Raw genomic sequence first — 23,481 nt, 5'->3', positions numbered from 1 at the left:
AAGTGACATTCTTAAATGGGTTTTCCATTTATGGCTCGGCAAACACAAGCAGTACCCTCATAGCACAGAATGCATTTATTAGATGGCTGGCAAGGATTAGAGCAGGTGCTACAGCCACGAAAGTCGTTCTCTGAAAGAAGGTAACATCACAAAACCAAAGACTGTGGTTTTGGCATTAGCAGCACCACTCTACTCCAGTGAGCTAATTGACAAATTTTCCAGTATCAGATAATGACTGGCTGGGGTAGCAGACAGAGGTGCTACACTACCACTATAGTTATATTTAATCACATAATATGAGACAACAATAAGCAATGGAACAAGTCAAGTTAAACAGAGTAAAATAAGAATTTTAGAGTTATACATAACTTGGAAAAGTTAACTATTTTACTTTTATTTTAGGCAACACCATCCTTACACCATGGAATTAAAAAAGGGCAAAATCACTCCTCCCCAACACAACAATTTATTCTCTTGTTTGGTGTTTAGTCAACTACTGATATATGCCTATGGATTATTTTTGAAAGGGAAAAATAAAATCAGCCAAACACCATTATTTTGAGGTTTTCAAAGAAGGATACCATCTATAATAATCTATAATAATAAAAGCATAATATGCAAATCAACTGAATGGCCAAACAGTGGAACGTCCGTCCAGACGACCACACTATGACACCCACTGGCGCCTGGCCAGCCAAGGCGGGTGTGATGCGATTGGTCGGGGAGCCCCCCCATCACCCCATGATCGCCCCACTGAGGGAGGCCCAGGCCACCAACCAGCGGGCTGTGGCAGACGGGTGGGGCCTCCCTCTCCCTCGGTGGGGTGATAGATCATGGGGCTCCTGGACTGTGAGAGGGCGCTGGCCGGGCTGAGGGGACCCACCCACAAGTGCATAAATTTTGTGCACCAGGCCTCCAGTGTTAATATAATGCATACCACTATTTCATTAGAGAAGTGTTTGCATTTGCGTTTTTTAGTTCTCCATTTTTTTCTAAACTAAAAGCAAGTAAATAGATATGAAAATAAATGTTAAATCAACTCTAGTTATAATCAATAAAAAAGCTCTCATAGCACTAGGAGAATATCAGCTGTACAATCTTCTAGTGAGATCTTAACTGTCAGCAGATCCAAACTTTAGAATGATACTGGATTCAAAAGTAAAAGAATAAAGATAGCACTGGAAAAATTAAACATATTTTGTAGTTGCCAGGCAATATAATATTTCAATGTTGAGTAATGCACTAATCTCCTATAGGAATAAGCAGACTTTTAGTTTCCATAGTCTTATAAGCCAAATTTTGATATTTTTGGCTTAGAACAATGGAGCAAGCCCCCATTCCTTCAGACTTTTTCCACATCCTCTTTAATACCCACACAGTGCTGTGACTGAGAGACTGAAGTAGTTTGGTAATATATTTGTATTTCATCCTGAGACTTATAAAGAATGGAACTACTCCAAAAGATGTATGACTAAATGTAGTGCATATGAAAATTTAAAAACCCAACTTCATTAAACCAGTCAATGTTTCCCATAGTTAGAAAGTAGAAGTCTAACAAAATGAATTCTTCATGTTCTGGAGGTCAAAGTCTAAAGTATCATCAATACTTTGGGAACAGAAGCTCTATGATTAAAAGGTCTATATACCTTTTTATGAAATAATTCAGAGACGTAAATTACTCTAGCCTCCAATGTATTAGTGTAGCAGTCATTTTACCCGCAGGTAAATAACCAAAGCTATACATGCGGATAAAATGTCAACTTTCCCATTGTAGTTCCCAAATATGAAAGCCACACAGAGCACACTGGTATGACTCTCTTTCACAGCCAACAAACTGTATTTTGCTTAGAAGTTTCAGGAAAGTCTAAAACGAATATAGTTATACATTTATGGACGAGAAGTTGATGAGTAGAAAGATCCAATTTTCAAAAAAGAAGGAATGAACTAAGAACTCTCATCTTGTCCCAAATCTGTTACTATCAAGCTAGAGAAATTTCTACAATAATCTTTAACATATCTGAATGGTAGAGCACTAAATTAATGTTTAAAAGAAACAAAATGGATGTGCCAGTGTTATGAAAGCAGAACGATTATAAATCACTGAACAATGCGCTAGTGTCAGGCAGGCAGTGGGAAGCAGGGGTACGGTAATGGGCAATGGCATCATTCCAGTCACTGGCAGACACAAAACAACTTGCCATCTTCATCTCCCCAGTTACACTCCTGATCCTTTCAACATCATCTATCTGAAAAAAATATATCCCATGAGTTAATAAGCTTAGCAAACCTTGAGATGAAGAACATTTTTAGTTCAAATAAAATTTTTAATTCAGAACAAATGTTTATTTTGTAGCATTATAATTGTTAAAAAATATCAACTACAGTTATTAGAGTTACAAAAGCAAATAACTACAGATAAAGGACACAGGTTAAGAAAAATTTGCTGTTACCGAGGCAAATAAATTCCTTAATGGAAAATAAAGGGTAAACACAAAATGCAGGGAAAACAGCAATGTACCACCTTTTGAAATTTTATTTTTTGGGATACATTTTCAGTTTTCTCTTTAATGTTTGTTTATTTCCTTTGCATCTTATTTGTTTTTGGTCTTTCTAGGAGTTTGGCATTTGCCCTGCTTTTACATGAAATTGTATTTTCCCTAGTGGATTGCTGGTTAGAACACAGATACGCATGTGCATTTACTTGGAAGGTACTCATTTATTTTAGTTAAGATAAATAAAAACAAAGCATAAGTCCGAAATTCTATGAAATTCAATAAGCCAGATAACAAACAAAAAAGCCCTCCCAATTGATGCTTGATGTTTACTCCTTAACCATGACCCTGCCTTTTAATAGAAGTTCTTAGATGAGGACCAATGGCCATTTAATTTGAAGTAGAATATAAAGAGAAAGATAAAACATCTCTAGAGCTAATTCAGTTTGGGGGGTTCATGGCCTCCAGATTCCTAGGCTTTCCTCTTCAAAATTTCCTATGTTCCTATAATTCATGCTTTCTACTTAAGGGCCCGACAGAGTTTATTCTTGGCTTCGTTTCTGCACTTTTGCTGAATGTCAAGGTTTGAGGTTTGTTTGAATTCCTGCTCTGTGGAGAGCTTCTGGACTTTCTAGCAGGTGTAAGGACCCTGTGGCTCCTTCTGTTGCATCTCATTTCCACTTATTCAATACTTTATCTTGGAGGATGAAGCAAATGTGACTTTCGTGTTTCCTGGCAGTCTCTTGCTTCAAAGGACTTAATGGTGATTTGTTTATTTCCCAGGAAATGGAAACCAGTCAGTGATGACAGATTTATTAGTTAAGTGGACATCACACACAAAAAACCCTTTTCTTGCAGTTCAGGCTTCCTTCTAACCACATTCTAAACGTTCAAGACAATGTTATATATTTTGGCAAATCAAACTCATGTGAATTAATATAGTCAAATTTGTGAATTGATATGACTTCCTCCACATACATTTCCAGAATAACTTAGAGGAAATAAAATGAGGGGGAAAAAAAACTAATTTTAATCTAAAATAAGAGGGGAAAAAGGCATTCTAATAAAATGGTAACACTAGTAACTTTAGGAAAATAATTAAAGGAATAATAAAGCAAAGGTGACGAATTGGAAGGATTCAAGTAAGATGTTTGGAATTCAGAAAGAGCACTTGCAACAGAGGAAAACCCTGAAATTCCAAGCCATGAGCTAATTTTGAGTATAACACTATAGATTTTTCATATTAATCACGGATAGAATATTACTTCATGTTTAAATTTTCAAAATAAATTGAAAGAATAGGTCTCAAATCCAGAATGGCCCAAATTCTTGCTTCTTAATGAATTACTGATTTTAGCAGGAAGTAAATGTCGTGCAAGAAGGACACTGGTCATTATCTCATCAATGGAAATTCCCTCTCTTCCACATTAATTTTTTAAAAATCAGCAAACTAACCTTCAATACTCATTCAAATTATATGGACCTTTGTAATTAATTTATCATATTACTAGCCTAGGAAAGTAGATTTATATGTTATCCTTGCCCTTATTGTAGAAAATAGCCCACTGAGCAATCTTCAAAAGGAAAATTTCAGGTATTAGACATCTTAATAAAGAATCAGGATGAAAATTTCAAACAGCAGATTATAGAAATAAGAGAAAGAAACTGAATTGGAAGTTATTAGTCCCAGCTTTGCCAACATTATTTTAGGGGTTCTACTCTCTAAACCTCAATGTTCTCATCTTTAAGATTGAGGGGTGGTTTTGATGAATTCTGGAATCCCTTCCAATTCTAACATTCTGTGAACATGTTTAAATATAGCCTGCAGGGAAGTCTCAATAGCTTTGAAGATAAAAATGAAAAGTCATTTCAGTTGTTTCACAATTCTCATCTAAAGTCAGTGCCTGAAATATGAGAGAGCCTATACATGAGTCATGATATGCAAATATCTTCCAAAATGTCTTCTGGGGGCTTAATCCTCCTGAGCCTTATCAAGATGACATTAATTTCATGCCCAAAATAATATAGCATATTTGACCAGCTAGCAAAATACCTTACCTTTCACTCTGATTTTATCAAATGACATCCTAGCAATAATATTATACATTACAGAGTTTGGTTATCTACAACCAATTACTGCCCACAAACCTTGATGCATAACACAAAGGAATGCTTAAATCATAACAACTGAGGATCTGAACAAAAATGACATAGGAATAAATGTTGTGGACGATTCCAGGAAACCAAAACCTATCCTGTATTTCATATCTATATTAATCAACAAGGAGCCTGGCTGGCATGGCTCAGAGGTTGAGAGTCGACCTATGAACCAGGAGGTCATGGTTGGATTCCTGGTCAAGGTACATGCCCTGGTTGCAGGCTTGATCCCCAGTAGGGGGCATACAGGAGGCAGCCAATCAGCGATTCTCTCTCATTATTAATGTTTCTCTCTCTCTCCCTCTCTCTTCCTCTTTGAATTCAATAAAAATATATATATATATATTTTTAAAACTACAAAAAACAAAGATTCTTATATTTTTTTCCAAAGGTGTTTTGATCTAGTTCACAGTGTAATAGATTTTCATGCACTCATGACTTCAGAAGTTGATCGTAAGAAGTGAGATAAATTGAGGCATGTTTCATCATTTCCTGAAACTTCCCTGGATTTCTCTGGATATTTTCATCATGTATGCTAAGTTATTATATCCTCTATCTTACTGTTACATCCAGTTGTTTCCATCTTACTCTTTGCTACTATGCTGTGGACCTTTCTAGAAACCTCAGTTTGTTCTATTTATTATAGTGGACTCAACAGTATAAAGTCCTTACAGAATCATGTCCCTGGCACATAGTAGGCATTTAGTGAATTATGTCAGGATCTGTGAATTATAATACCGTTGAAACACCTATGACATTGATGTGTGTGTGTGTGTGTGTGTGTGCATGTGTGTGTGTGTCCTGGGCCAGGGAAGAATAGGCTACAATTTGCCACTAATTTCCATTTATCTAAATAGTTCTTCTCTGAGCTACTTGTTTCTAATGAATTCAACTTGATCTAAAATACTAATGCTGCTTCCTAAGGTGAATAGGTGATTCAAAATGAAGTGTATTTCTATTAGAAAGTGTACAATGAGAAAGTTTTTAAAAAATATTAGAAATATAGAGAAACTGTGAGACAGTACGTACATCTGACCTGAGAACAACACAACCACCTCATGAAGAAAATCCCTTAATCAGACTTCGGCTTGTGTGTCCCCTCTGAAGCAGCTTCTCCCAGGTTAGCACCTCTTTAGGACACAGTTAAATTAAGGATCCACTTTATTCCAGCCACTTTGAATAACATTTACATTTTCTATTGGTTTGGTTTGGTTTTCTCACATCCTGAGCTTTCAAGGCAAAACCATTCAATTTGGAAGTCACCAGCTTCTACTGTGCACCAATATGCATTTAACTACTCGATTGCATTTAACTAACATACTTAGTAATACTTTTTAAAAAGAGATGCTTTGCATATGCAGACTATTTCTTCTAAGTGGTTTCTGTAAAAATGAATAAATAAACAAATAAATAACCTCTTATCTTTGTATCTGTGAAAAAGGTACACTATTTTTTCAGTTGGGAAAAACTAAGATGCATTTAACTAAAGAAAAAAAAAGATTGCTATTAATAGGTTACCACATCCACACATTTATATACCAATGGCTACCAATATAATATGAGCAAATTGTCAATATAAAAGTAAATCATCAATTTCACCTACTGTAAACTACTAAAATGTTTTACCCACTCTTCTACACTGCCAATAAAACTTTATTACAGGTTACATTTGGTCTGGCCTTCTTCTGTTCCAAAATCTCTAAAAAAATGAGAGTTACCTGAACACTTATACATGCTTTGCCCAGTGCTGTAAGTTACTTATTTTTTGTGTGGGGAGTGTGTGTGTGTGTGTGTGTGTGTGTGTGTGTGTTCCTAAGATAGCCTAAATGCAACCATTAACAATTTTCTACATTTTCATACTTGAATGTACATCCTCAACTCATAAATTCTAACATGAATGTATCCAGTGATATCTTTGCTTAACTTAATATTGCCTTTTCTCCCACAAATCACTAGCAGTTCAATCATCAATTAATTAACAATTAATCTCTATTAAAAATGAATCCACTAATGAATAGTCCTCCTACTCCCACATATTCAAAACTCATTGTGTAATATATGGCCACAGTCAAACAGGCCCTGATGTTTCACTGTAGACATAAGACTCCATATATTTCGCTCTTCCTTGCATTTGCTCTTTTTCTCGTGCCAAAGGAATACATATCCTCATTTTCTTCTCAGAAAGTTAAAAATTTCCCTAATAGGCTCTTCTGTTGGTCAACTACCTGACTTTTGCAATTCTGGAATTCATACCAGAGATCATAAAAGACCAAATCTTTTGAGAGGCTTTGAAAGTTAATAATGTTTTATCATTAATTGCCACTGTCTGATTCTATTACGTTTTCATACTTTCCCCCGGAAAATCTAGCCTAATTCCTGGCATGTTCCCCACCCGTTCCCAGAAAAATGTTCTCCTCCCTATTCCTCAAGAGGCCTGGAAGAATCTCCCTAGTTGACCCTACATTTTTTAATATGCTTTCATTGTTTGCTTTCCCACTTCCAAAATTCTTTTTTTTTACATTTACATCCATTGTTATATTGTGTTTTACTTCATTTTAATATTGTATATATAAATCAACAATTTAATGTCTATATTTTGCTGTTATTTTGATAACTAGCCAAATCTCAGGCTTGTAGATTACGTTTTGTTAATAATTATTTTAGGATGCACTTTGACCTCTGCAGAACTATGGATGTATTTTAAGTAAACACTTATTTGAGTAAACCCAGCATTTATCCAAACAGTTTTACAATATAATGCTCCTTGCATTTTACTTTCAGATATGCTCCAACTGTTACAGTTATAATTTTTTTCAAAAGAATATTGAAAAAAATTAAATTACACTTATATTCAATATTATTTTGTATTAGTTTCAGTTGTACAGCATAGTGATTAGCCGCCAATCATATACTTCACAGTGTTCCTCCATGATATTTCCAGTACCCGAGTTATTTAAGTAAATGCATATTAATTATTGTCCAGTTTTTTTCATAAATGATAAATATATACAATGTAATCACAAGTATTTCCCTTTAGGAAGAACCCATAAAAATCAATCAGAAACAAACACAGATAATTACTTAAGCCAGATATTCATTAAACCCTCCTATGCATTTCTCAAAAATCTCCTGAATTTGCCCTGCTACTGGACGCCTGGAACTAAAAGTCTCAGAAAACCCCTAGCGCAGATCACTCACTCATCATTAGGGAAGCTTTTTCTAGGCAGCAAATAGGATTTACCCAGCACTTCTGTGCACCTAACTCGATGTTGGCTATCACATTAAAAGAAAAAGAAGACACTGACTTTTCCTTTGGGATTGCATGTAATTCAAATCAAAACTAGAGACCTGAAATAGGAACAGCAAAGAGAACCATCAGGTAAAATTTAAGTGTATAATAATGCACTCTATAGACATTAATTTGGAAAGAGAAGGGAGGTACAGACCTGAGAAGCTATCTCAAGCAAGATCTTAATGAAAATAATGAATATATATTAGAAAAATATATTGCAGGCTATGGGATAAAAATACAAAATGGCAGATAGCATAGAACTAAAGGCACACACACACACACACCCGTGCATGTAAAACTAATGAAATCTGATTAAGGTTAGTGGATTGTATCAATATCAGTTTCCTAGATTGTACCAGTATCAATTTCCTGGTTTTGTTATTGAATTATAATTATGCAAGATATTACCATTGGGGTGCGGGAAACTGGGCAAAATGTATTAGTATGTGGGATTCCTCTATATTATGTCTTACAACTGCATGTGAATTTACAATTTTCTCAAAATAAAAAGGTTTTCTATAGTGTTAGACATAAACAACTTTATTGAAGAAATATTAGTTAAAATGAAAGCCAAACCAATGTCAACAAAACTGGCTCTACTAGTCAATAAAGCCCTTAATGATTGAGGTGGGATATTATAGATGAAAGCCAATTAATTTACAGCCCTAAATTCTTATCCAAGGAAATTAGATAGTAAGTAATGTTCTTTAGTAGATGGGGAGATGCAGAAAATCTTGTGGAAAACTCCTTATATGCAGCTATGACTATATACATTTAAGTACCCATATTAAAAAGTATAAGAACACTGTTTAAAAGTTACATTTAGCATGTGTTACATAGACTATAAAAGAATGCTTTGCCAGGAAAGCACTGCTATAAATCTATCTATTTACCTGATTATAAATATAATATATATGAGATTATATTATATATCAGATTATATATTACTTACATTTTATATATATATATATATATATGTTTGATATTAAACAAATTTGCATACAAGAATCAATACAAGTAAAATCTAGTAGTATATTATTGATGGACATTAGTCAAAATTTTACTTTACAGTCAATATAGAATTCTATTAGGGAAGAATGAGAAGAGATAAAGATACTCAGAAGACCTGGGAAGAAAACAAAATTAAGTGCAAGAGACATTCGTGTGGGAATAGGAAGAAATATATACAAGGATGTGCAATAGTATGGATTTGGGCTGAGCTGTGTTGGAAGGAGCAGCATGGCTAAGTCCTGAATATAAAAGGAGAAATCATCATTTGAGACCATTGATATGAAGGCATTTTGAATGTAAATTAAAATTAACTATGTACATGAGGAATTATTTTGGAAATAAAATTATATTTTGCCAAAAAAGAAAAAATTATTGGAAAAACCAACTGTATTTTTCATGTTTAATTTTGTGTTTTGAGGTTTTAGTAAGAAATAATGATCTGGAATTAGCATGATAGGTCAGTGTGAAGAGTGTTCCAGATGTTATATGGTTCATTGTTTTGGGGAGGAGCAGATGGGTCTGATGTTTACAGTTTGTGGGAAAGATGGGTGTGGGTAGGAAAGCAGGAGAAACAAAGAAAACACATCTGGTTAGCAAAGGCAAAATGCCAACCAACCATTAATATTTTTTAGTATCTTCTGTGTAAGGAGATTACAGGGTGGGCAAACGTAGGTTTACAGTTGTGAGTGGGTGGTACAGTTTATACTTATATTAGTATTTATTAATTATGGTATTATTTTCCATATGAAAAACTGTAAATGTACTTTTGCCCCATCCTTTATATTAAATTAAAAAGATCAACACTTATCTAACAATGTAGATAAAGTTAATGACCTGAGACAAGAGAGAATTGATAGCTGTTTATTTGTTGCTATTTATTACTTTGAACACAAAAAAGCAAATGCATTATAGGTAAAGCTTAATTTGGCAAAATTTATGTGTATTAAATTTTAAAAATTAAAATAGGTAACATATTCTTCACTTCACAAATGGCTACCCAAAATATGATTCTGGTTACAAAAGTATATATTATTTATTGGTATAGTATAGCAAAGTCCATGTGCACATTGCCAGATATTAAACTCTGGTTTAAACTAAAATGCTATGGTTATTGTATGAGGTGTCAAAAATATGCAGCCACATTGGTAATCGAAAATAAGGACTGTGTCCTTAGAAAATCGAAGCTAAGAAAGTATAACAGTGTTCATATTCATAAAACAAGAATGAAAAACTACTGAGGTAATAGGACATAAAATCAGACTCAGAAAGAGGTAGTTTACACCCAAGTAAAGCACTTGGTGAAATTGCACTTTATTCCCTCAAATGCAGTAGCCAACATTTTAAATGATGCTGAAATTTATTTTTATTGGGAAGACTAAAACCTTAAGGTTTAAAAATATTTTATGAGATTTTCCTTGTAAGGGCACTAGGCTGAAGTCAGGATATGGAAGCTCAGCTGCCACTACTTGGCTGAGTGGACAGACATTACTTAACTTCTCTGGGCGCTTTCTCTCCTCTAGGAAATACAGTCATTGAACTGGGTGATGCCTTGGGTCTCTTCTAGTGTCTTAATCATTCTGATTCTAATGATCTGTTCCAACATTACTGATTACAACTTATTAAAAAAAAAAACTTAACAAATTAAGCCTACCCTGAAATCCAAGAGTAATGACTAGATGGTGTTTGACCCTTCTTGTCGCTGCTGTTTATTACTGAACATTCAGTGCTTTGTTCTTCCTGCACCCCTTTCCCTACTCCCTCCCATGATCTAGCAGTCAAGCAATCCTAGTCCTTTGAACTTCTCTTATTCTAGGGATTAAATTACTGTGAATATAGAAGCTTTGAAAGAGTTAACTTGGCATTTACAGTTTTAATACAGTGTTTGATTCTACTGTTTATGCAAAAGCAACTGCCACAGACCATCACTATAATGATTTAAAATGTCTCTGAAATACATTTCTGAATTGCCCACATTGAACTGTGGCTGCAGGGGAGGTTACTAAGCTAAATAGAGTGTAACTAACTAATCACTCAGAATTTGTGAGTTTTGCTTTTCTCTCTGGCCTCAACTTAAGCAATAATTCTCAACAGTTTGTTAAATACAAATAAATCCACAAACAAACAAGTTATTTTCTTTGAAAAAGGAAATTGTCATCATGCTAAAATGGTTTTTATGCATTTTGTGGGGAGTATAATACATTTTAAGTGGTATTTACATATTTGCCATTCATGAGGCTCTCTAAATGGAACCACTAGAAACAACAAAGAGCTACGGTACGTACATTCCTTCTGCAATAAACTCGATAGCACAGCAGAAAAATGTCACACCCAACCTTCAAGTTCACAGCTGAAACAGAGACCTAAAATTTCACTGTCATATTTAAATCCCTTCTGTTAAAGTTCTGTTCCCTCTTGACTAAACGCTGCTCTGTCCATTTCTCTTGAAACCAGGTGTTGGATAGAGAAGTGGCAGGATACACTTAGGAAAGAAGGTTAGGAGACGCCCAAGCAAAAGAGGCAATGGAATAGGAATCTTCAGGGTGATTAAGTGAAGGCAACTTGAGTCTTATACACAATTTGGTCTAGAGCTCACCCTACATTTCAAGAAAATGGCATGGTACTAGTAATTTGAGGGACAGTTACCGACTATTTTAAATCTTTGGCAATCTTTTAAGCAGGCTACATTTTCTATAGCACTATTAGTAGTAAAAAACAAATAAATAGGCAACATAGACAGAAATGGCTTTCAGATGGTGCATACCCACAACATAATTGCACCTACATTGATACATGACAAAAAGTACAACACCTACTACAACACTTACAACATTGTTCTAAGTAACTTATGTCAATTAACTCACTATAATTTTTTGGAAACTAAGGTAGAGAGAAGTTAAATCACAGCTCGTGAGGGACAGAGTGAGACTCTGTGTTCTCCTAGATCTACCCTGGCCACTCCTCAGAGGCCTGCATCCCCTTAGGATTTCATCTACTGGGACTCCTGTGTTCAGCGTCTTTGTCTTCTGATGGCATCCGGCCAATGGGAGGCAACAGAAGGAGAATGGAAGGCATGAAGACAGATTACCGGGTTGATATTTGACATCAGCTACAATCCTCCACCTGAGGTCCCAACTTCCCTAGGAGGCTTCTCTCCTGTGCCTCTCACTGGATTCTGGATTTTTAAAAGAGCTCCCTCTCCTTGCCCCCTCAGGTTTAGATACATTAATGTTTTCCAACTGTGGGCAGGCCCTGGGTGATTTACCATTTCCTGTTGCTCTGCTATGTGCTACCCACCATCAAATCATCATCAAATTCTCTTAAATTATACCTTTGAATGTGCCACCTATTTCCTCATGTGATAGAATGACTAAGAAATAAGATAAACCCTTCATGATTTATCAACTAATGGCTAAATATGCAAAAAAAAAAAGTGTTGCTGCTTCTTTTAATTTTCTAAAGCATCTGGATATCCAAGAAGAAGTTTAATAAAGCTCTATTCCCAGAAACAAAAAAAAATAGTTCTGGAAGAAAAGGTATCTATAATTCCTTGAATTTTGAAGGTAGACATGCAAAGATGGTAATCCTAGAAATGTGAATGGCAGCAGGCCCTTGGATTTGGATGCCTAACCTCTGGCTTCCCTGTCATTCTGATCTATCTCTATACTTTACACTACATGCTGCCTAGTTTAATGCAATCAGACCCATTTATATTTCAAATAAGAAAAAAATATTCCAAAGGAAATGTAGTTTACACCTGTAGTTGCGAAGATCTTAACCATGAAAAGCAGTAAACACACTGAGAGCTTATTTTACTTTTGAAAAGATGTCACAATTTCAATCTATACAGTTAGTAGTGAAGTGCTCTTTAGAGGATTCTTAAAATGTAAGAGCCATTTGTCAAATTACTAGTTTCCAACAAAATCAAACATACATTTTATCTATTTAGTTACCACTAAATTTTTAATGGTATAATTCTATTTTACTGAACCACATGATTTTGCTATCAAAATAAATCAACCAGCTGTAAAATTTACTTCGTATTCATTGTTCATTTCATAAGAGTCAGGACCATTTTATTCTGTTCAGCAAATAAGCGTATACCTCAGTTTGGTTTGCTAGTTTTCAAGAGGCTAAGAAAAATCACCCAAAAGTTTACTGTGCAGTCCAGCCAGCCAGTGTAAGAAGCCATCTCTACAGACACTGAGTACATTTCACCACTACATTTGCAAATAACTATCACTTTGCAAAAATAAATTTTTATTTGGGTGTCATTTCTGGCAAAGCTTTAAGGCTATATTTTCAAAGAGTAAAATTCCAGGCCTTTAAAATTCTACTGGCATCCACCAGCCTAAGCTGGGCCCGCCTCTAGGTTTCCGCAGAGCCTGAGCAATGACTTCATCTTAATCATTTTCTTGCCCACAGTCATGTAAGATAACTGGAGCTTTTTTCTTATAGTATTATGGGAATCTCTTGAAGCATGTGGAGAATAATGAGCTAGAGGGGAAAAAAGAAAACAAAAACTGCAGGAGAGTTGGCATGTTTGACTTTAATGACTACCATTGATTACCAGCTTCATCCAGTTGGACTCTCCACACAGCTGTATATGCTTCAAGCCCAATATTTTATTTTGCAGCTTGAATATGTAACATTCTATTACAGTGTTTAAGGTGGATGCTCTCGTTCAGATGATCTGTGATCAAGTAATTAAATTTGGAATTCTATCTATTAGTGTGTGTGCATTTCTACATAAACGTATTATTTTAAAGTGTGCTTTTACATATAGATGCCATGTTCTCATTAATACAACACTCTCCCTTTTTACCATTACCCTTTCTACTAAAACACAGGATAAACTAAAAACTATAAAAAAGAAACACCTTATTCTCATAATTTCAATCCGTGTAACGCTCTAGGTTCAAGAAACAAACCTACAACATATTAGAAAGAAAACTTATGAAAAAAATAGGATTTTTAAATACATTTAAAACATTGGAATTAAGCTTACTCTATGAAATTTTGAAGAGAAACCAATTTTCAATCTAAATCTTTAGTCAAAATCCCAATGGTTTTACTACTGTAAGTATTACCTTTTAAACACGTTATATTTGTAATAAAAGTAAAAACTCCAAGGATATGCGAATTAAGTCATCAAAATACAAAAATATTTAGAATTATAAAACTTTTAAGAAAATGCTAGCTTTTAAAAGTAGCATAACAATATCATATAAGCTGAAGATTCAATTTTTAAATTTTAAATCTATATAGTAGAGAGAGAGCAAAATGATTATTTCTTAAGGAATTTTCCTCTCACTCATGCAAACCCTATCCAAAAATGCATACATATAATACTAATTTTACCTGATTATTCTTGTTCACGTGCACATGTAAGAGACCAAAGAACATACCATAAAGTATTTTCAGAATCTTATAAAAATAAGTATTCCAATACATAGTACCAAATTTATAGATAGTAACATGTATAAATTCAGAAATATTAAAGTGCTGTGGAAAATGTAACATTATAAATGAAGGTTTAATGAATAATAGGCTACTTTTTATTGTATATTTAAAATTCCAAATATAGAGGAAAAATAATTGACCCATTCAATTACATCTGAACATTTACTCTTACCAAGTAACTTTCTGTTAATTTAGTTAAAATACATTAAAGGTTTTAACTGGAAATACTCTAAAGTAAAACAATTGATGTGCTCAAAATTCACACAAATGATTCAATAGATATATTATTATTTTGTATCATAAAATATCATCTAGCATAAGTTTCTTAAAGTGAAAATAAATCCCCTACACTTTTATAATGTAAGTAGAAAACCATAGAGGAAAGGTTATCAGATTTAAAATAGTTCTGCCTCAACATAGGTAATGCAAATTGAAGATTGAGACCTGAATAACTGTTACCATTGTAAGTTTTACTCCAGGAGAGAAATAAAATATTTTGCAAAGTTTTATCCAGTTGGATTTTGAACCTCACCCATGACTACGATTTAGGAGTAGAGTAGAGAGTGTTGCAAGTAACCTTCTTTATTGTGTTACTCCAGGTTAACTTGGGAGGTTCAGTTTGACAAAAACTATTCCAAGAAATAGTCATAAGAGCATCATAACAAAAATAGAAAAAAATATTAGTGCTTCATTTTTTGACAACTATAACAAAAAGGTTGTTAGTGATGACTAAACCATATTAATGACTACAACACAAATATAGAGAAATAAGTTGTGATAATAAAATGTGCTCTGTTGCTTAAATACATCAGACTTACCTCAATTTCTAAATTGTGGACTTTGGCCTTTGTTTGTGTTTCATCTTTTTTTTTTTTAAAAAAAAAACAACCTTTGGAATCAGACACCAACACCATAATCCAGGAAATGTAATTTAACTGGCCACTTAAGAATTAATTCTTCTTATTTTATGATTACAGAGGTAAATATACTACTCTTGATAGTTTCATTTCATGTGCTAATTTATTTTACCCACAAAATATTTTATAACAAAAAACAATATGACAAAAATACAGAAAATTTGAGAGAGATAAATCATCCAAAGTTAATACTCAACAAATACTAAATAATTCCTATGTGTATTTTATTTTCTAATATTTTTTCTTCTTTAGAATTTATCATTCATAGATGTTTGTAATCCTTATAGCAATGCTTGGGAAAGAGACCCATTCTGAAATTTTAGAAATTAATGACTCAAGTGAACAGAGTCAAAAACTAAATATATTATTGTATTATATTGGTTTTTCTCATTTGAAATGGAAATCTACAAAACCCTCACATCATTGTTTTGTATTTCCAGCTGCCATTTTAAATATAGTAAATGAATAAAGTTGGCACCATTACCAGGACAAGTATGAATTTATACATGGGGATTTCTTACATAATTTAGCTCATATGGAAAATAAAAATTAATTTAAATATGGAATTAGTCTCTCAAATTTACCTGAATCTAAGGGAAGAAGTTGATCTCTTTTACTATTTCATTTTTGCTTAAAATTTATTTCTGAGACTCTTTAGGTCACACAACAAATATTGTAAGTTATTATAAATTCCAATGCTGTGATGAAGGGTCTATGTTTTTAAACACAGAGGGAAAACACATTAATGCTTAAAATATATATATATTTAGTAAACAAGCTTCCAGGATGCCAACATAGTGGTTTCCATTGATAATCACTACAAACAAAGATTAAATTTTTCAATATTTAGTACTGAGTTTTGAACCCAAATGAAAGTTTTAGAAGTCTCATGCCTTACATTTAATGTTTATCCTTTTCAAATAAACTATAAAGATATTTACACTGAACTTGAAACTATTCCTATTTCTATAATGAATTTATTGCTGACTTTCAACAATAACGCATCTTAATGTTACTCTTAACTTCTTAGTATAATCATTTGAGAAGATGCATATAGGTCAGTGGTACTTAGGTTTTTTAATGTCAGGTCACCATTTAAAAGTGTTTACACCTAAAATTAATCTACCACTGCAAGAAAAAGACTAAAAAATATTTTTTATTGCATAAATTTGAGATATTTAATTTGTTCAATATTTCCTTATGATAACCAAGATCTAATAGACTATTTTTAAACTTCCAAAGCAAATATTAAAACAATAAACATAATAAGTAACACAGAAATAAACGATAAAGTGACTTTTTTTTCCTTTTAGAAAACATAATGATTGAATATCTAGAAAAAGTTAGAATACCAGAGTTAGGGTAGGTAAGATATTACTCTATATTTAACTTCCAGCTTGTTAATGTCATTCTTGTCATTCTGCATAGTCAGGTATATGACAGACATAATTTGACAATAAATATTTTATATCTTGTAGCTATAAATAAAATATTTGTCATTTTACAAGAATCTAATATGATTCAAAACCTTGTAAAATCCACATCTCCAAATCATTCCCTTTTTATATAAATTTTTTAATTCTGTATGAAAACATACTTATATCCATTCAATTAATTTGAATAGAAAATATTTACGTGTTTATATTGTGTATTATCTTCATATAAACTAAAGTTAGGTTGATTAATCTACTTTGGTTATTTTAACTGCTAGTGGGCATTTTATACCTATTACTGCATTGCTTGGCAAACAATCAAATGTAATTGAAGCCAAGTAATTCACCCTATTTATAGACTTTTTTTCAGAATCACCTGCTTTGTATAGATTGTTTTAAGTACAGTTGTAAAGTTTCGATTTTTAAGAGCCCCTTTGAAGAGGTGGCAGATGTTGGCTTTGCTAATAACACTGGAAAGCAGAGCAGGTTCAAAGTTGCAAAAAAATGTTTAACACATATAAAAAATAACAGTGTGCTTTTCTATTAAGTTTGGTTATTTTCAACTGTCAATAAATTATAATGGAAGAATAAAGTCCATAAATATTTGTTTCTAGATCCTTAAGCTTCTTGAGTTTGTATATGTGTGTGTTTGCGATGGGAAATGTGTGTTAATGTATGCTGGTAAGTGTTACAAATGGTAGTTTTAGCATCATTTCCATGGATAAAATTTGGGTTGTTTTTCAATATTTTCTGGTGCTTAAAATCCAATTAAAATTCCACACGGTCATGCACACATACAAGATATCTGGGTATCAGATGGAAGGATACAGAATTTGGTTCCGACCTTGCACTGGATTTATGTACTGCATTTACTCTGAACTATAAATACATAGTTATTATAAACTGCCTAACAAAATATAAATGGTCTCTATTAGGCATATGACTTTTATCTAATATAATTTAAAAATTGCAAGAGTTCAGAAATTAATTTAATTTTTGGAAATAATGAAATAATAAGACTGTGCTATAAGCAATGAGACATGTGTTAATAATATATCAGAATTATAGTGATTTTCTATATCACTTTAATTTTTGCTAGAACAAGATACCCTTACGACACTATAAAATAAAAGAGTTGTGAACATGAATTATGGAGGACCAAATGCAATGTCATCACAGGAGAAAGATATCTTGAACTGAAATCTATCTCAAGATATAACAAATACAAATGAACTCAAATAGCGAAACTGGCGAACTAAATTGTATTTTCAATGAGTATGCATATATTTAACTGGAAACTATCGGGATATTTCCTTTTAACTAGCTAAAATTTCTTTCAAAAGAACCCATCAAAGAAAATGCTCATTCTAACTCCCTAGCGATTCTATCCTTGGTGATGACTAATTGTAGTTCCCACTTAAGATGTAATCTGTCAATACTTTATGAAGCTGATGTTAACGTTTGTGTCTATTTTTTCCTGCACTCTATTAGCTTCAACATGTAAAAATAAACTTATTTGGTTATATGGTTATTTTCCACCAAAGGAGAGTAGAACTATTAATGAACCCATTTTCTTAAAGTTGTTATTAAAATGACTAAGGGTTGTAGATGCTTTGATCCCACTTTCCCTGTTTCCTCCAACCCAAATAACATGTGTCCATATGAAAATCCTGTTTGCCCTAAGCACCTTAGGCGCAGTGGTTCAGTTCAGGGAGCATAAGGAACAACAACCTCTTGCATAGATTTCTCATTGCAAAAAGTAAAGCGAACAGTAAGAGCTTCTGGCAATTGCAAAAGTGAGCTGACAAATCTGAACTGGAATCTGTTTCCAAAGGAAAAAAAAAAGTTATATTGATATCAAGTGCTGTGTCTGATCGGATCACGGCATTCTAAAATTGTTTTTATTTATAATGAAGACGGAAGCCTTCTTATTATGATTAACCTTTTAACTCTGTCTTGAGAGTTTCACTTATGGCTAGTAACAACTATTAATAATTAGTGATACTACTGGTAACTTTCTTAGGTATAAACTAATTTGTGATCCAGTATTAAAAGTTTACCTCTGACCTTGGAAAGTAAAGGTTAGATTTCCCATAACTCATCCTGAAGAACAATTGATAGCATAGCTGCAAAGGAAAAATGAAATAATGTGGGCACCCGTTGTCATTTATGTGGGATCTTACCTAAAGCATGATAAAATATAAACTTTTTTCCAGTCTTTCAAACCAATGTCTTGAATTACCTTCTAGAACTGTTAAGCCAATTCCTCAAAGGTAGAAAATGCATAAATATCATATTAAACAAATGACACTTTCCGAAAAGTTGGATGGCAGGTTGCAGCGCTGTAGCTACTGAAGAAAACTCACAACTCGCTTAATTGTAAAACATCCTTGAAGGGCGGTGAGGGTTGCCTGGAAAACTTGTTTCTCCGGATTGGGACCATTTGCTTGGCAGGCTGTGCCTTCCAGCATCCCTTTTTGCGTGGCTACTCCACTTATCCCCAGGAAGACCAGCGTCTCCCGCGCACCCTCGCGCACACCGGCCTCAGGGTGCAGCAAACCAGCACCACCGGGGCTACTGTGAGTTCCCGGCACTTTCCCCGATAATTCTCAATTGGAGGACGATATTACTTTCCACTTTGGAAACTCGGATTCTCTCTTTAGATCAGTGCCACAATACAACTATTATTAAGGCTCGTGTTTCTTCAAGAGTCTGAGCATGTATTTATTAACAACTTTCTGACCCATTCCTTAAAATCTTCTGAATTCCTAGATGATATCTTCTTCCCCAAGAAAGGGAAATGTTTACCATTGAGAAAAGGGTGCTATTTAAAGAACTCTGAAATCAGAATTTAAAAAAAAAAAATCTAAAACTTTTTTTTTCTCATACGCTCTGCCAAGTTCCACTGCAAGTTCCAAATATTGTGCAATAATTTGGAAATCCAGTTAACGATGGGAAAAATCGAGCCACTCAAGAGCCGGGAACTTGCAAGGGAAAAAGTCAAGGAGCGGCACCCCGCACGCATGCCCAGCGGACGCGGCACCCCAGGGAGCACTCCCCTCCCCACCGCTCAGAGGGAAGGTCACGCTTTGCAATCGATTTCACATACTGTCACCCGTCCTTTTTGATTCTCAGCAGCCCTCTGGTAAACTAGTTTGAGCCTTGGAGCGCCGAGTGCTGCTGCTGGCTACAGTTCTACCCTCGCCGAAACACGTGTCCCCCACATCACAGGGACGAAGGCAGCCCCGCGGAATTTGGCGGCGGGGAGCCAGAGAGGGCAAGACAGGTACCATCTTCCCTGCCTCCTCAACGGCGGCGAGGGGATCTTCCCTGACGTCTCCCCGCCCCTTTTGCCCAGGGTGCCTGGCGCGCCTTACCTGAGCTGTCGCTTTTTCTCTTGCTGCCACTTCTCTTCTCCGCCTCCGCGGGCGACAGCGCCTGGCGGCCGTAGTCCCCCGGCGCGCACGCGGCCCCGGTCGGGGTGCTGGAGCCCAGGCTGGACGAGTTGGAACACAGCACCGGCGGGCTGCTGCCCATCTCCGGGGGCCCTCCCGAGTCCGGCTGGAGGCAGAGGCTGTGCCGAGCCGCGCTCGGCGGGGAAGACATCTGCGGGAGGTGCCAGTTGGTTTGCAGGGCTTGGTGCTGCTGCTGCTGGTGGTGGTGATGGTGGTGGTGGTGGTGGTGGTGGTGTCCCCTGTGATGCTGGCTGGCAAACATGCCCTCCTCGTTGGGGTATCCCGCGATTATGCAAGACGAGGAAGACGTGGAGAGCTCGGGGTAGGACATGTGGTCAGATCTCCCGTGGAGGGCGAGAGAGGACTGGGAGAACGGGTGCAAGCCTTGCGCGGTGGCATGAGGGCTGCGCAGGCAGCCGAAGAGCGGGTGTTCCATAGCATGCAAGTCTTGGGTTCCCGGCAGAAGACTTCGCGAAGGTTGCAAACGCCACCACCCTCTGTCACTTTTTCACAGTAAACCGCGTGACTTGCCCCCTCCCCAAGCGATAGCCACCCGCGCTTCCGCAGAGCTGGGATAATCCCGGTCCTGAGCCCTAGCGGCCAGTCTCCTTTACATATAAACACTCTGACCTGGAGGCGCTTCCCTCCGAGCGACTCAAATGTCAAGAGTAGGAGAGGTTGAAGCCAAAAGAAGGTGGTCCCAGAGAACTGCTTTCAGGGGGAAACGGCTCTGAGAGGTTATAAATAGAGTGTAATGTGAGCTGGGGGCTGGCTTAGGAGCCCAGCGCTGACCACATGCAAACTCCCTCCAAAATTCCCGCTCAGTCTGCGCCGCGCGCTTCCAGTTCCACTTCCTAAAGCCGCTGGACGCACACCGCGCCCACGCCCGCCCGCCCCTGCCGGCCGCCGGGCTGCGAGCGGCGCGCCCTGCGCTCACCCGGCCCGGCGGCCGCCGCGCTGCCCTCCCAGCGCCCGCAGCTAAGGCGCGGCGCTCTGGCCAGACCCAGCCCCGCATTCTTGGTCCCGCCCGCTCACTTCGCTCAGGAAAGGTGTCTTGTTTGCCACTGGGACACTGTCACCTGCAGGAGAGCTAGGGCTGCGCCTAGCTATTGAGGAACACGGGGGTTAAGGGAAAAGATCAGAGCTAGATTGGCGCGCGCTTCAAGAAAATTTTCAAACTTCTCATCCCCCCCCCGCCCGGGGCGCAGTGGCGCACCTTGCCTTTGGCAGCTGCGTTGTTAATGGGCTCGGACGTCAGGACCCAGGTGGCAGGAATGCGCCCCGCGGGCGGGGAAGGGCCGTTATGGGGGGAGGACAGCACGAGGAGGCAGTAACCGTTGCAGGTGTCCAGCCCTGGCATCCGCACTTGCGGCTCTCTTTCCTCCTGCTTTCCCCAAATGCCCTCTCCTCTACCTTCCCGGTCCCGGTGGGTGAGTGCCCACCAATAACTTTTCCTGGGTCAGGAATATTCCAAAGCGGTTTTGTCCCGATCACATGAGATGTGTAGATTGCACGCACATGTCATCTTTCCCCTTAGGAAAAGCCAGCCCATCTCTTCTCATTTCCATCCAGAAATCAGCTGTCTGCCGCTCAAAAACAAGTCTGCTAATAGCACCCCCTCCCCCACCTCAGCCGTGGTCCACTGACTAGGAAATGTTACCCTGCGATTTCCTCCAAAGTTCACTAACCCTGGGGGCTTCAGATCTCCCTGGTTAATCTTGCATCATAGAAAACTTGCCCAGGGAATTAGTGGGCGCACCGGCTGGGCTTTGATGCTGCCACTTGCTTGAGACATTGTCTGCTGGGGGCAGAGTCGTTTACACAAGGCAAGCAAGGCCCTCCCCACCCCCACCCCCACCCCCACCCCCGCCATAATGAGCGGCAGGAGCAGTCAACTCATGCCTGGGACATGTCGCATCAAGAGAATATAGGCGCGCTCACATATCAATCCTGGGACCCCGAATGTGCCACCAGCAGCGTCGCCCCGTTATTTTCATTGTCTCACGTGTCCAGAGGATGGGGACCAGGTCTTTGAAGTTGTTAATGGGATTAATGGGGACAGCAAACTAGGCCAGCCATCTGGTTTGAATTAGGAAAAAAAAAAGTATTGATTAATCTTTGAGAAGTGTCCCCAAGGCAGACAGAATCTTCTCCCTGGGCCAGCCCCTCGGGCTTCAACCTATCTCCCTTTTCTTTTAAATTGGGCTGCGGAATAGTGGCTTCGCAATAAACCTTTACATCCGTGTGAAAGTTCGAATTGTTTTCCATTGCTCAGAGGTGGGATGGGGTGGGGGTGATCAGGAATTCTGAGATTTGTAAGCGCTGCTTTCTTTAACGGAAATTGAGCCCTATTTTGAGGGAAATTAGTTTTGCAGACTTCGTTTAAAAAAAAAAAAAGCTAAAACTTTTGTTCACCAGCTGCTCAGCTTTTCAGTCTGGGTCTGAGCTGGAACCTGCTGCAAGCATTTGACGGTAAGACTTTCTTTGCCGATATTTTGGGAATCTAATATCGTTTTAGACTTCCAAAGGGGGGTGTTCTGCAGGTTGCACGTTTCTAAGGGTTTTAAGCACTCACAGGACGGCGTCCAGGGTTTAGATCTTAAGAATGTTTCTTCCTGCCACTCCCCATGCCCTTGGCTCTTTAAGGATGAAAAAGGAGGAGGTAGAGTCTTCTAATCTCGTCGGAATATATTTTGAATTTTCATTGTGTTTATGGTTTCAATATGTGCCCTAATATTAAAACTTGAAGTACAAAGGGCAACACTAAACTTCCCAAACTCGGGTGGCTCCCCCATAGATTCTGGGTGAAAGCATGAAAGGCTTTATCCATAGAGAAATTTAGGCAACCACCTCCATAAACAGTAACCAGAAATATTTACATACTATAATGCCCTCTACTAAAAGCATGGAGGAAAAATGTCAGGCAAGACTAACGAAAGATATACTTGATCTGCAGACATCAATAAAAACCATCCATAAAGTCCGTTTGGTTTGCGTTCTAGTGGTTTAGAGGAAGCAAGCGATTGAGAAGTGAATGGATATGAATTTAGCCAGTGTGTTGCAAGTAACTAGCAACTAGCAAAAACACAAACTTTTCATCTCCAGAAGTTGCCACTTTTCCTTGAACCTGACTGCTTGCTTTTTTCTCACTCACTGTGTCAGATGTTAACAACATGTCCTGAAGTTTCTGTACAACCTGCCCTAGTCAACCAGCCTCTGGGACTGTGGGGGTGGACGTCTGGGGAAAAAAAAAAAAAAAAAAAA

At 36.9% G+C, this 23,481-nt stretch overlaps 1 protein-coding gene across 1 annotated transcript in view; it reads right to left on the bottom strand.

The window, feature by feature from the left end:
- Nucleotides 1-21,079, bottom strand: part of MEOX2 (mesenchyme homeobox 2) — a 61,370-nt gene extending 40,291 nt beyond the window's left edge. The window contains exon 1 of the mRNA XM_079786797.1: nucleotides 20,140-21,079. Coding sequence (XP_079642923.1) covers nucleotides 20,140-20,653 — 514 coding nt within the window. The 5' untranslated portion in view covers nucleotides 20,654-21,079. The remainder of the gene's footprint in view (nucleotides 1-20,139) is intronic.
- Nucleotides 21,080-23,481: the final 2,402 nt, after the last annotated feature.

The sequence above is a fragment of the Cnephaeus nilssonii genome (genome assembly GCF_951640355.1).
Source record: "Cnephaeus nilssonii genome assembly, chromosome: 12".
NCBI classification, from domain to species: Eukaryota; Metazoa; Chordata; class Mammalia; order Chiroptera; family Vespertilionidae; genus Cnephaeus; species Cnephaeus nilssonii.
The sequence above is the reverse complement of the archived record's forward strand: the minus strand, read 5'-3'. Positions and strand labels throughout refer to the sequence as shown.